Raw genomic sequence first — 12603 nt, forward strand, 5'->3', positions numbered from 1 at the left:
TGTATTTTTGGTAAGAGATAAAACTGACGTGCACGTGGATTATCTGGGCCTATAAGGTACTTTAATTGCTTTTTATTAATATCTTTTTTCTCATACAGTACATTTACTACTTGCTTTATGCGTTTTGGGTTCTCTTCCTGTATTGAATTTGAAAGAGACAAATAATGTTTTACATTACTTAATTGACGATTTGCTTCTAAAAGATACTGGCTACTATCCATAATTACTATGGCTGAACCTTTATCCGCTGGATTTATAACAATATTCCGGTTTGATTTTAAAAACTTTAAGGCCTTGCGTTGTTTCATTGTTAAGTTATCCATAGAATCCTGATTATTGAAATGTCTAAAAAGAAAATTTCTATCTCTTTGAAGAATTTTCTTAATAAAAGGAGACATATTTTTTTCTGGTGGTTCCCACATAGATTTTTCAATAAAAGGAACTGAGGAAAATTCATTATTAAAACCAAAATGATCTAAAAGTTTTAGTTTTCTATGATATTGGTATAAGTTCCCTCTGAGTTCCACGTGGTCGACCCTTTTGGGCATAGGAACAAATGTAAGACCCCTTTCCAAAAGTTGTTCTTGGTCTCCAGAAAGAATAAAACACTTTGACAAATTTAAAATACTTCCAACTTGTGGGGTAATAAATACGCCCCCCCAACACACACACACACACATTTATCTGAAACAGCCAATACTCCAAAATTTGCATTGCTGTTTCCTTTGACCAATATACAGGATCACCTGGAACAGTACGAAAGAGCAGTTGATTAATATCTGTTAAAGTGTTACATTTATTCATTATGTATTCATTAAGCCTGTGGAAGAGATTTTTTTGCTGGAACTGATCAGAGAAATTGATAATGGGCACAAACAGCAGTGCGTTGGGGGAAATACCTGAAGCTACATTCAACAATTGCTGCAATTGCTTGATCGATGTTACCAGTTCTTGTTCTTGTTCCCTCAGACTATTATTTAAGCCCAAGGAGAGAACCACCCTCTGTACATTACTTGAGGTGTCATTTTCTTTAGAACCCCAGTCATATGATAAAATGTGGCTCCTGGAAAGCTATAAATCTGAACTAAAGGGTTGGAAAAATAAGGGATCCGAGATAAGTTGGAATCCCCAATAAACACAATTGGTTTGTTAATCTCCAGATTCCAATAATTTATTTTCCTATTTGAATTTGGATAATGGGTTACAGATAATTGTCTCAGTTTAACAGTCCCATTGGAGGGAGATGGATCACTTAGGGCTTTGGGGGAGATTCAGGATGGGGTTTGGGCTTAGGACAATTGTCCTTTAAGTATCCAGACATCATATTCTCTCCCTTGATCACCCAGTTGGCCAACCACCTCGGGGGACCCTCTTTATATCAGGAGTTTCTTGACAAATTTCGGAATCTTTCAAATCTTCTGGGTCTTGTTCTGTAGGGGTGGGAGAAGAGAAAATGACATCTGGTTGCAAAACCACCACATTACTTTTAAAACCTGATTTAAATGCATTAATTCCTAAAGTCCCATTGAACTAGATACCACCTTAGATTTCTGTTTGTCTACCCCCATGGGTTCTACAGTCTGTTTTTTCCTCCTTGTCTGTACCACTTTGTTTTGTTCCTCTTGCTGTACCTGTTATGTGGATGATGTTCAATGAACTTGAACCCAACTCGAATCCAAATTAACTACTCTATGTGTAGTATCTAAAATTTTCCCCACTCCACTGCCTTATCAAATGCTACTTTGTCAAAAGTAGTCACCAAAGTAATAAGATGGACAATAGTCTGATCATAATGCTCTCTCAGAATATTCATGTTATATTCCAACCATTGCATGGTGCTCATCTTTACCTTCTGTAAGGTCTCTGAACATGGAGATGAGGGTTTAATAAAAGCAGTTAATTTGTTAACTTGCTGCACCATGCCTGCTGGAAAAGAATTTTCAGAGTTGGCACGATTCACAATTTCAGAATGATGAACGGCTTACAAAATTTTAAAGTATTTCTTTGTCAAAGGTAGATCAAACGAAGGGATCGTTCTTCTTGCCACCTGGTGATACTTACTTTGGTCCTGAAGATCAGCCAGGGCTTGAAAACTATTCCTTATTGGAATGGAGATCAAGTTATTTTTGGGAAGTCAAGGAGGAGAAATAAAAAAATAAAAAAAAGTATGATCCTGAGGAAACGCTGATGATGGGCAATCATTAGTTTATATTACCCCAAGCAAAGAGTTAAGATCCTTGGACTGAAAAGGTTTTCATGTTGGAATGAGTTTTTCCTAAAACCGTATATAGTGAAGTATCAAATCCTTAAGGCCCAAACAGAAGGGCTTGGAAAAAATCAACAGTACAAAAACCTCACTGCAAATCGCTCAAAAATGTTCATGTGTGCACACAAAAGGGAAGGAATGGGAGTACTCACCAAACCAAAAAAATAAATAAAAATAACTTTTCAGGCAATAAACTGTCCTTAGAGTTGGTTAAATAACCTCTTTGCAAGATTGTTCAGCTCTTAATCCGTTTAGGCCTCAGATCCCCATTGTAGTATAAAACACACCCATTGTAGTCCATGGGATGTCCATAAAATTCATAAGAAATCCATGGTAGTCCAGTCCTGAAAATAAGTTAAATACTTGGTTTTGTAAATAGAATGATCTTAAAAAAGATAGATAGATAGATAGAAAAGACAAAATTATAGATGGACAGACAGACAGACAGACAGACAGACAGAGAGACAGACAGACAGACAGACAGACAGACAGACAGATAGATAGATAGATAGATAGATAGATAGATAGATAGATAGATAGATAGATAGATAGATAGATAGATTTACCCCACATCACATATTTTGTGAGCTTTCCCAGAGCTTTTAAACAATTAGTTTGTTTGTGTACTCTGTCTGTTGCTGTGCCCATACAATACATTACATTCCTACGTAATTACTTCCTCAAGTCCATTTATTAACATATGTTTTGTGCATGTGAAGTTAACCATATACTGTAACTCACAAAGAAGCAACTTCTTTAAAGTTAAAACATTTTGATTTATATTTATATTCTATTTTCTATTTTTTTTATTGTTAACCAGTGCTGCTGTTGAGATAGTCTTTCAATTTTTTGGGGAGATTATGCTGTATGTGTGTGATATATATATATATATATATATATATATATATATATATATATATATATATATATATATATATATAATAGTAAATTATATAGTTAGCATGAACTAACAATGTATAATACTTTTACAGCAGTTATTAATCATGGTTAATGTTAATTTCTACATATTCTAATGTATTTTTCATATGTGAATGTTAGACAATGCAATAAGAACTAACAAGAGCAAACAATAGTATTTTGATTAATTAACATTAAGAAGGACCCATTAATGCAGTAAAAACAAATCATGATTTTAATGGGATCTTAAACAAATAGAACCTTATTGCATAATGTTACCAATAAAAGAAAAGACTAATCTGGCAGAATTGTATTGCTTCAGTGTGTAAGCAATGTGAATTTTACCATGTGAAAATTTACAACTTTATCATGTGCCATCCCTAGGGGCTTGTAACATGTTTCATGGATTTCGAAGCATGTTATCTGAAACGTGTTTATTTTCAGTTCTCATACAATTAGATAAGATTCATGAAGTGATATGCTAATTTAATGTCTGAAGAATGTTTTTGACGCTTGATCTATTAAATGTGGCTTGAACCAAACAGAATTTGAATTGAATGCATCATGTTCTGGAGACCGTTAGAAGTGTCCGCTGTCCGCCGCTCTTGTGCGGTCACGCCCCTGCTGCGCGTCCGCTCATCAGTTCAAAGGCTTCCCTTCACTCCTCGCATTATGACGTCATGAAACGCGAGGCGCGCTCGGTCTCGGTCAGATGAGATGCTACTGGGAGCGCAACAGGCGAGCGCACATCGCGAACTCTCAAGAGCTACAGTGAGAACTTTGTGAAATTTGTCTTTGTTTTAATACAGCATTGGGGTTCTTCTGTAATCTCTGTGTGGTGCTATGGCTGAAGAGATGATTTTATCACAATTAAATATGGATCAGCTGAAATGGACACCAGTAGTTGGGATCTTGTGGTACCTGTTGATTCTGTGCGATTGCTACAACCTGGATGTGGACCATCCCTTAGTTTTTAATGGACCCAATGGATCATTATTCGGATACTCAGTTCTGCTCCATCAGCATGCTGAGAACACATGGTAAGAGCATTAAACATGCATGAGAAGTTTTGAAGTTCTAAGTCAAGGGTGAATGAGCACCACTTCGTGGATTTTGAACACGTGAGGGAACAGATTCATTGGTGGATCGTATTGATTGTAGACTGTATTTAATGGCATATTTATTGTTAAGGCTTTTAGCTGGAGCGCCTGTGGATGATTCCAGCTTTTATCCCAATACCACAAAACCTGGAGCCATCTACAGCTGCAATATGTGGAGCTCACAATGTGAGCAACTCCCTGTTGGTAGGTCTCCCCTCGCTTTGCTTAAGAAGTACTGCTTTTCATGGTGTTAGTTGCATGCATTGTCTGTATTCTGTATGGTACAATTATATAAGCGGCTTCATTTAAAAATGGACAATCTTTCAATTTGCGTAAAAGTTACAATTCATGCACTATGTAAGCTGTTTGACAACTTTATTTCAAAATAAAAAAATCATACATTCCTTATAAATCAATGACATTATATAATGCTTAACGGATCAGTGGCTTATGTATTCTCAAATATGAATGTACAGTAAGGTTAAAACAAATCAGGGATTTAAATCCCTTTTAGAACTGGAAGTAAAAAAGTTTGAGGATTTGAAAAAGAATAGTAATATTTAAAATTCTGCCCTATTTTTAGGCCACTATTCAAATATAAGCAAATTTGTGACATTGACTGTGTTAGCTCGTTTACAAAGGGTCAGATTTTCTTGCTTCCATTGATTCACACAAGATGCTCTTTGGATAATTCTCAAATCATGCTGGATAACATGGATCATCAGGTTTTTCAAAACTTGTGTAGTTCATGCCAGCTTGAGTGCATGCTGTCCTTAAAGCAAAAGGGGGACATAATAAATACTAGCAAATTCCGAAATGCATGTACATTTTCAACTTTAAATTGCTGATAATATAATTTGTAATGAGACATTTTCTATTCAGTTAGACAAAGAATACAACATAGAAGCAATCACTTTTGGACCCCACTGAATGTGAAAAATAAATAAATCAAGTTTAATGACATTTCTTACAGAATTTACATTAACTATGATCATTTAAGCTTTGGTATACTGGTAATGTTTGATAATGTTACCCATTAATTAACATCTTACAAATTTCCATGTGGGTTTCTCCCTCTTCTGTGTCCCTCTGTTGGTTTTAGTTTTAGAAATCAGAACAGTTGGACATTTCCATTTGACCACGTTATACCGTTGAAATTTCACACTTATGAATGAGCTCTGACTCGTGTGTGATTTCTGGACCCCTAACTGTGAATGAATTCACCATGAGGGGCCAGCCAATTTGTGGAGGGTTTCCTCCTGCCAGGAAGAGGATGCTTATACTCACTGCCCCAAACAAGGGATGTGGGACAGTCTTATTTGTAGGTCAATCTACAGGATATATATAGCATGAGAAATGTTTTTTTTCTATTTAGCCAAAGGAAAAACATAACCCTAACAAAAACCCCTAATGCTAAGTATGAGCAATAATTTGCACTTTCCTTGGACTTTTACTATTACTAATGGTCATACTTGAACAAACCCCTAAAAATTAAACTTTGGTTTGTAACTTGTCCCACACCATTTGTTCTACAGATATGAATGACACCTCAAGGTGTGCTATTACTTTTCTAGGTGATATGGCTTATAATTTTCACCTGACAGATGATCAGTGGTGGAAAGAGTTCTGATTTTTTTTTTACTTAAGTAAAAGTACTGCTACTGAAGAATAGTTCACTTGAGCACAAGTAGAAGTACTGAGAAATATTATGACTCAAGTAAGAGTAAATAAGTAGTAAAAACTATTCAAGTAATTACGTTACAAGTTACTTTATGAAAATGATATTATATCTAGTGTATACGTTTTAGGGGTGTAACGGTTCAAATTTATACAGGTTCGGTTTGTATCACGGTTTTAGGGTCACGGTTTTGGTATGGTTGGTTATTTGTTATGTTCAGAAAAAGAAAAATATTACTGCCAAATCCAAAGTAAAAATATTCTATTTGGTAACAAACACTTCAAGAACCACTACAAACCACCATGGTTTTACAACAGTAACAATAGTTTCACTGTGGTATTTGTAGTAAAATCATAGCAACTGCAAAATTAACATGGTTACTGTCATGGTTACAAAACTATAGTAAAATAATGGTTACTATATGGAATCTACAGTATTACTGTTGTAAAACAATGGTTAATTGTATCAAAACTATGATTTCTTGGCACTATGATTTTCATAGTTACTTCAGTCATGGCTACTACAATATTACTATAGTAAAACCATGGTTACTATATGGCTACTACAGTATTACTGAATAAAACCATGGTTAATTTTTGTTAGTCTTCTTTAAAAAAAAAATTGTTTCTCTAATTACTAACTCAACATTTAACTTAATACCTGCATTTATGCTACATGGGTCAACATAAAAGGCATTTCATACTCAACATATATTCAACATTCGGAAGCTGTACATCACTATATTTTAACATTTTACATACTGTTAAAATGGATGCTAGAAGGGATGTCGTAAGGCAACATGAATGTTTTAATCATATGCGGAATTCCCACATCTTAATCAACAGAGTAGGGCAACATAACTTTGGCAATGAACACTCTAAGTGGTTTAGTTATTGTTATATGTCTGTCCGAACTAGCACTGAGTTCCTTAAAGACAGAAGGGTCTGTGTGCAGTTTCGGGCTCACCTGTGGCCCTGTGTGCGCCGCGCGCTATCTATCCTCGGGTAATGTCAGCGTAAATAAATAATCAAACATCAATGTATTACCAATATACGGCACTAGCGTCAAGCAATGTCTGCAAAGCATGCCTGTTTTGTAAAGGTTTTATGACCATTGCTGTTTTTGTAAAGGTTTTATGACCATCGGTATTTTGATTGACTGCAAGATATAAGGTCCCAGACAGGAGACTTGAATGACGCAGGGGCTTCTCTGTCTTGCCGCTTGTTTTCTCAGCTTGTCATTTTCAACTTCAAACTGTGATGTCATCAACTGATTTAACATACTTACAGTTAATAGTACAGCTTCTCTCTGTAGAAAGTTGACCCACATGAAACAGGCAGAGCGTGTCTACAGAGCGATACAGGTACATTAGCAAAGGTTATAACTGCGCATGTCTATTTGCCGCTTTATTTTCTTCGCCAAACCGCGGTGCAAATGCTTACCGAACCATGGGTGGTGAACCTTACGGTTCGTTTTTTTACCGAGAACAGTTACATCCCTAATACGCTTCTATTTTTAGAACACAAAGACATTTTTGTTCTTGAAAGAAATTGATGCTTCCTTTCACCAAGGATGCATTAAATTGATCAAAATCATTGTTTGCAAATTATTATTACGGTTTGAAATAATTGTTTTAAGTGGTATTTATTCATTTTTGTCTCTACCCGTGATGGCAAACATATAGGCTACTGTGTCACCTATTCCTTACAAAAGTATTCCAAAGTGCTAATTTGGTACTCAAGAAAATTGTCATTATTAGAAAAATTGAAAATGGTTGCGCTACCATGTGGAAATCACAATACAGTGGGGTTTTTCCCCATTTGTTGAGGTATTGAGTTCTTACAAGTTGCTTTACACTTGCAGGTCAAATTTTGGTTTTAAAAAATAGGCAAAAAGTAACAAATTTCTCCTGAAATTCTATTTTCTCCTAAAGTCTATTGTTTTAGAGATGAAGGCTATTCCATGCATTACTGTTTTGAAAAATGAATCTCTAACCAGGAAAGAGAGGGAAGTGGACAGCCTAAATGCACAACAAAAAGACAAGTAAATCGCAGTCTCTAGTTTGAGAAACAGACTCCTCACAGGTCCTAAACTAGCAGCTTCTAAATGCCAAAGACCTGCATTGCTGCAAGAGGATTCTTGGAAAAACAGAAAATTTTAAGAATACAACACTTATTTAAATATAAATAGCTATTTGTAACATTCTAAATGTCTCAAAATCGTCTCTAAACTACATAATGTGCATTGTGACTGAAACACATTCCTATTTCAGGTTTATTCTCATTCACATATGTCCAAGTATTTGGGCTATTAAGTTAACATACTGTACAAAACTAATATAATGCAATATCATAGAGGAGGAAAATGTGTCCTCTATGATATTGCAGCAATTATCCAGATATGGAATGAGATTATTAAGCAAACTGTTATAAACTCCTACATGCCAACTGAATAAAATAAGATAAAAAAAACAAACAAAAAAAACATTTCACATAGTGTTTAGTGAGAGATATGATTGATTCAAACACTAAAAGTGGTTGTTCTGTGTATTATTGTATTACAGTTGTAATAATAAAGTCTTAATTAATATTATGGTTATTTATCATATAAAGATATTATTATTAAGTAAATTGTAGCATTTGGTTACATTATGTTTTGTGATTTCTCATACCTTCTTTATATAACATCCATCCCTTGCGCACTTTTGGCCTCTAGCGGGTGAGGCTTTTCAGACAGATAAACAGCAGCACAGGGCAGGGAAGTTCAGTACAGTACCGTGAGCGAGAGTGTTACCCACTAGGACAGTTTATTTTGAACAAGAGGGCCGAAGTACAACACCAAACTGTTGCAGATTGATAGAAGCGGAGAGCCCGTCTGTGTGATGGTGCGAGGAACCGGACACCGGGAAAAAAAATTATATTCAGGGAAAAGTAAAAAAAAAGATTGCAATGTATGTAATTGTAACTATATCAGATATTATTAATAAAACAGGGAACTCGTTGTGTGGGCATTTTTTGCCCCATATTTTGAATTTCGGGGATATTTTTGTCAATTTCAGTGGCATTTTTGCCCCAAGTCCCTGTTAATTTCTGACACTATTGGCATTGTATCTTTCTAAGGTATTTAAAAGTTTGTTTTAGACATATAGTAGCAAGTAAACAAGATATCCCCACATATATATCAAATTGCATTGTGTTAATGTTTGACACAGTTAAAACATTGCCTACCTTAAAAACAAGTGAAGTTTGAAGTATGTTCATACGGTTCCCTCATACCTGAATGAACGGCTCCTTTCCAGAATAAAATGAAATATGCATAAAATCACAGTATTACTGTTCTTGTATAGTGACAGGGCAGAAAGTCATGGAGAAGCTTGAGAAGAGAGGACACTGGCGGCAGTTTATGTAAGCTGCTGTGCTCATGATGCTGTGCCCTTCGGGCTTCCGTCGTGCCACGCACAGCGCATTTTAATTTATAAACTGATTTAGCGCTTATAACTTGCCGATTTCTTCTTCCCAAAAAAACATCTGAAATATTATGTAATTTTTTGTACTTTGTAATTGTGGTGAAAAATAACTGTAGTGAAGTTGAATCAACTCAAGTAAAAGTACTATTATTTATTTATACTTAAAAAAGTAGAAAAAATGTGAAAAATGTACTAAAGTACTGTAATGAGAGTAATTGTAATTCATTACTTTCCACCTCTGCAGATGATACATTCTTTTGAGTCAGTTCTATTTAATAAATCAGTCAATCACAAATTGGTGTGAATGATTCATTAGCAAATCAGTCTGAATCGAAGTTATTTTTAAAAATCATTATTCTAATACTCACAAATTACTGTAAAGGTCATGTAAAAGTCATTGAAATTCGTTGATCTATATAATGAATCAGTTAATCACAAATTGATCTGAATGATTAATTAACGAATCAGTCTGAATCCAAATGATTTTTTAAAATCCTAATCACAGTTATTCCAAACAACTGGAAAGGTCATGGAAAGGTCACGGAAATCCATTAATCTGACAGCGAGTTTTTCACGGGCGTTCGGCACCAAAGTCTTTCTAGCAGGTCAGTCCACTGGCCATTTTTGGAATGCTCTCAGGAAGCTATTTCCAGTCATGAAAGTGCAGCTCCTGTCTACTTGAATGGGGGAACACCAAAACCTCAAAAACAGTTGATCAAGATTCTGAACAAAGAACAACACTTGAATCATAAATTGTGCTTTTTTACCTCAAATTACACACAAAAATTCCAGGCTTGTATAGCTAATGCGCATACGCGTTCTTGAGTTGACTGACAGGCGATATCTGCATCTAAAAGGTGATTGGCTCCTTTACCTGTAAGGGACTTCCTTTCTATTGTACATCTGTTGACCGTTGGGCTTTCCAATTCCTCCCATTCATTTTAATAGAAGTGGCCCATCTCTGCTAAAAATCTCTGTTCGCCTCTCAAAGTTTCTTCAGAAAATTCTAGTTGTAAAAGCCAGCTGGTTTATCTTTGATCTTTTTAAATGTGACTTAAGAATTATGCTTTGTTTAATATGGTTTGGAAAAACATAAAATTGTTGTGGGGGCAACAAACTTAACTCTGCTTATTATTAAACATATGCAATATACATTATATAATACACACAGTATATGATCCACATTTGACTTTAAACTAATGATTTCAGGTGTGCGGCAGTGTGGAAGACACTGTTTGGCAGAGAACGATAACCAGTGGCTGGGTGTGAGTCTGTCGCGGCAACCCTCGAAAGGCCATGTTTTGGTATGTCTTACAGTTAATGCTGTTTTATCAGTATTGCTCACATTGTAAGATATGATCATGTAACACATGTTTAATATTTAAAGCACACTGTCAAAGCATACATTCTGTTAGCGATAAGCTCTACAAGTTGAGCTTTAGAAAATAAACGTATTACCTCCTGTTAATAACATATATATTGACTATACGTCATTAGTTCTTATACAAATAGGTGTTTACATGACTGTGTTCTGATTTAAATTCTAGGCCTGTGGACATCGGTGGAAGAATGTCTTCTACTCAAAGAAAGACAGTCAGAACAAGCTGCCACATGGTGTTTGCTTCAGATTCAGCCCAGACTTGAAACAAGCCAATCAAATTATCCCCTGCTATAAAGGTACATGTTTCAATCTTACTTTGTTTTTTAGATTTAGAACAGAACTTTCAGATGCCAAACCTAATGCAACTTTATGCAAATTCTTTTCAAAACATGTAGGATTATTTGAAGTTCCTTCCAATGTCCAGTGAGCTTTACAGTGTTATGAGAGGTTATTTGAAGGGTTTTTTGGTATCTTTAGATCATCAGAGGAAGTTCGGTGAAGGTTATGGGTCATGCCAAGCTGGAATATCAAACTTATACTCAGAGGTATTGACAACTTCCCTCCTCTATGGCATTCCGGTTGACCTGACAATGAATTCAAGTGATTTGTAATGGTTTGTTGTGTTTGTAGGACCTGATGATTATGGGAGCTCCTGGTACTTCATACTGGACTGGATCTGTTCTTGTCTATAACACCACAAGCAACATCTCAGCTGCTTATGTGGATGATGACAGTGAAGTTCTCTATGGCAGTTATTTAGGTGAGCTCTCAAATTGGCATTCTTTATTGTCTCTGTTTTGAGATGGCATGTTTTTTATGGACATTGTGTGTATGATATTTTGTTTTAAATTAAATTAGAGATTTGCATTTTTCAGCTTCAGCTTTAGAGATAGGGTGATCTAATTCTAATAAAAAAGTTTAAAGCTGAAGTGTGAAGTTTCTGCACCACTAGCGTCACCAATGAAACACTGCAAAAATAATGACTGTTTCGAACAGATTTCCCCAAACACTATCCCCATCTGCCACTGATCACCAAACATAGTCCTGCCCCAAACTCATGCCATTGGTTGAGCTAGTGATGTACTGGTTGGGATGCTCAAACAAACAGAGCAATGAAATCACCCTAAGAACAGTTAAATTGTTGTTGTCTCTACATATTAAGCTGGAATAAGAGAAAATATTTAAACATGAACAGGTATTTCACACTTGAGCTTTAACGTTAAAGTACGAGAAAAGATACAGAATGATCATAAGCTTCTTAGGACTTGTAACAGGAAGCAGATGCTTACTGTTATGAGGCATCATTTTTTTTTTCTTTTTGTTTTTTTTTCTATGTGAACAGGAAACAGACAGGTCATGATGTTTCATGACTTACAGGCATCAAAGTTATTGCAAAATATGCCCCAATCACCAGTCATAAATGTCACTTTGCTTTTTGTTTTTTGTTTTCATCTCTTAGCAACAACACACTGCTACAGTGCCTCATTTTTGGTATTGATTTTGCATGAAAAAAGTATCACATGTACATGTAATATCCTAGGTTCATTTCTGTAAGGTCCAGGGTTCCCACGGTCATAGAAAACCTGGAAAGGTCAGGGAATTTTAAAACTGTGATATCCGGGACTGGTAAAGTCATGAAAATTAATTACACCTTAAAATGTCATGGAAATTGCAAAAGTAAATATACATTTCAGTAGTTATGCTTAGCTATAAAATATTTAATCGGCTATAAGTTGCCCTTTGTGAGTGCAAACTCCATAAAATGATTTCAAAAAATTATTATCCAGTAATTAT

General features: G+C 35.3%; 1 protein-coding gene across 1 annotated transcript in view; it reads left to right on the forward strand.

Annotated features, from left to right (window-relative positions):
* The first annotated feature begins 3857 nt into the window (after positions 1 to 3857).
* The window catches only part of LOC127446943 (integrin alpha-4-like), a 48766-nt gene continuing 40020 nt past the window's right edge, over positions 3858 to 12603 (forward strand). Inside the window, exons 1-6 of the mRNA XM_051708294.1 lie at positions 3858 to 4224; positions 4376 to 4488; positions 10638 to 10732; positions 10976 to 11105; positions 11287 to 11354; positions 11440 to 11569. Of these exons, the coding sequence (XP_051564254.1) occupies positions 4028 to 4224; positions 4376 to 4488; positions 10638 to 10732; positions 10976 to 11105; positions 11287 to 11354; positions 11440 to 11569 (733 nt within the window). The 5' untranslated portion in view covers positions 3858 to 4027. The remainder of the gene's footprint in view (positions 4225 to 4375; positions 4489 to 10637; positions 10733 to 10975; positions 11106 to 11286; positions 11355 to 11439; positions 11570 to 12603) is intronic.

The sequence above is a fragment of the Myxocyprinus asiaticus genome, chromosome 10 (genome assembly GCF_019703515.2).
Source record: "Myxocyprinus asiaticus isolate MX2 ecotype Aquarium Trade chromosome 10, UBuf_Myxa_2, whole genome shotgun sequence".
NCBI classification, from domain to species: Eukaryota; Metazoa; Chordata; class Actinopteri; order Cypriniformes; family Catostomidae; genus Myxocyprinus; species Myxocyprinus asiaticus.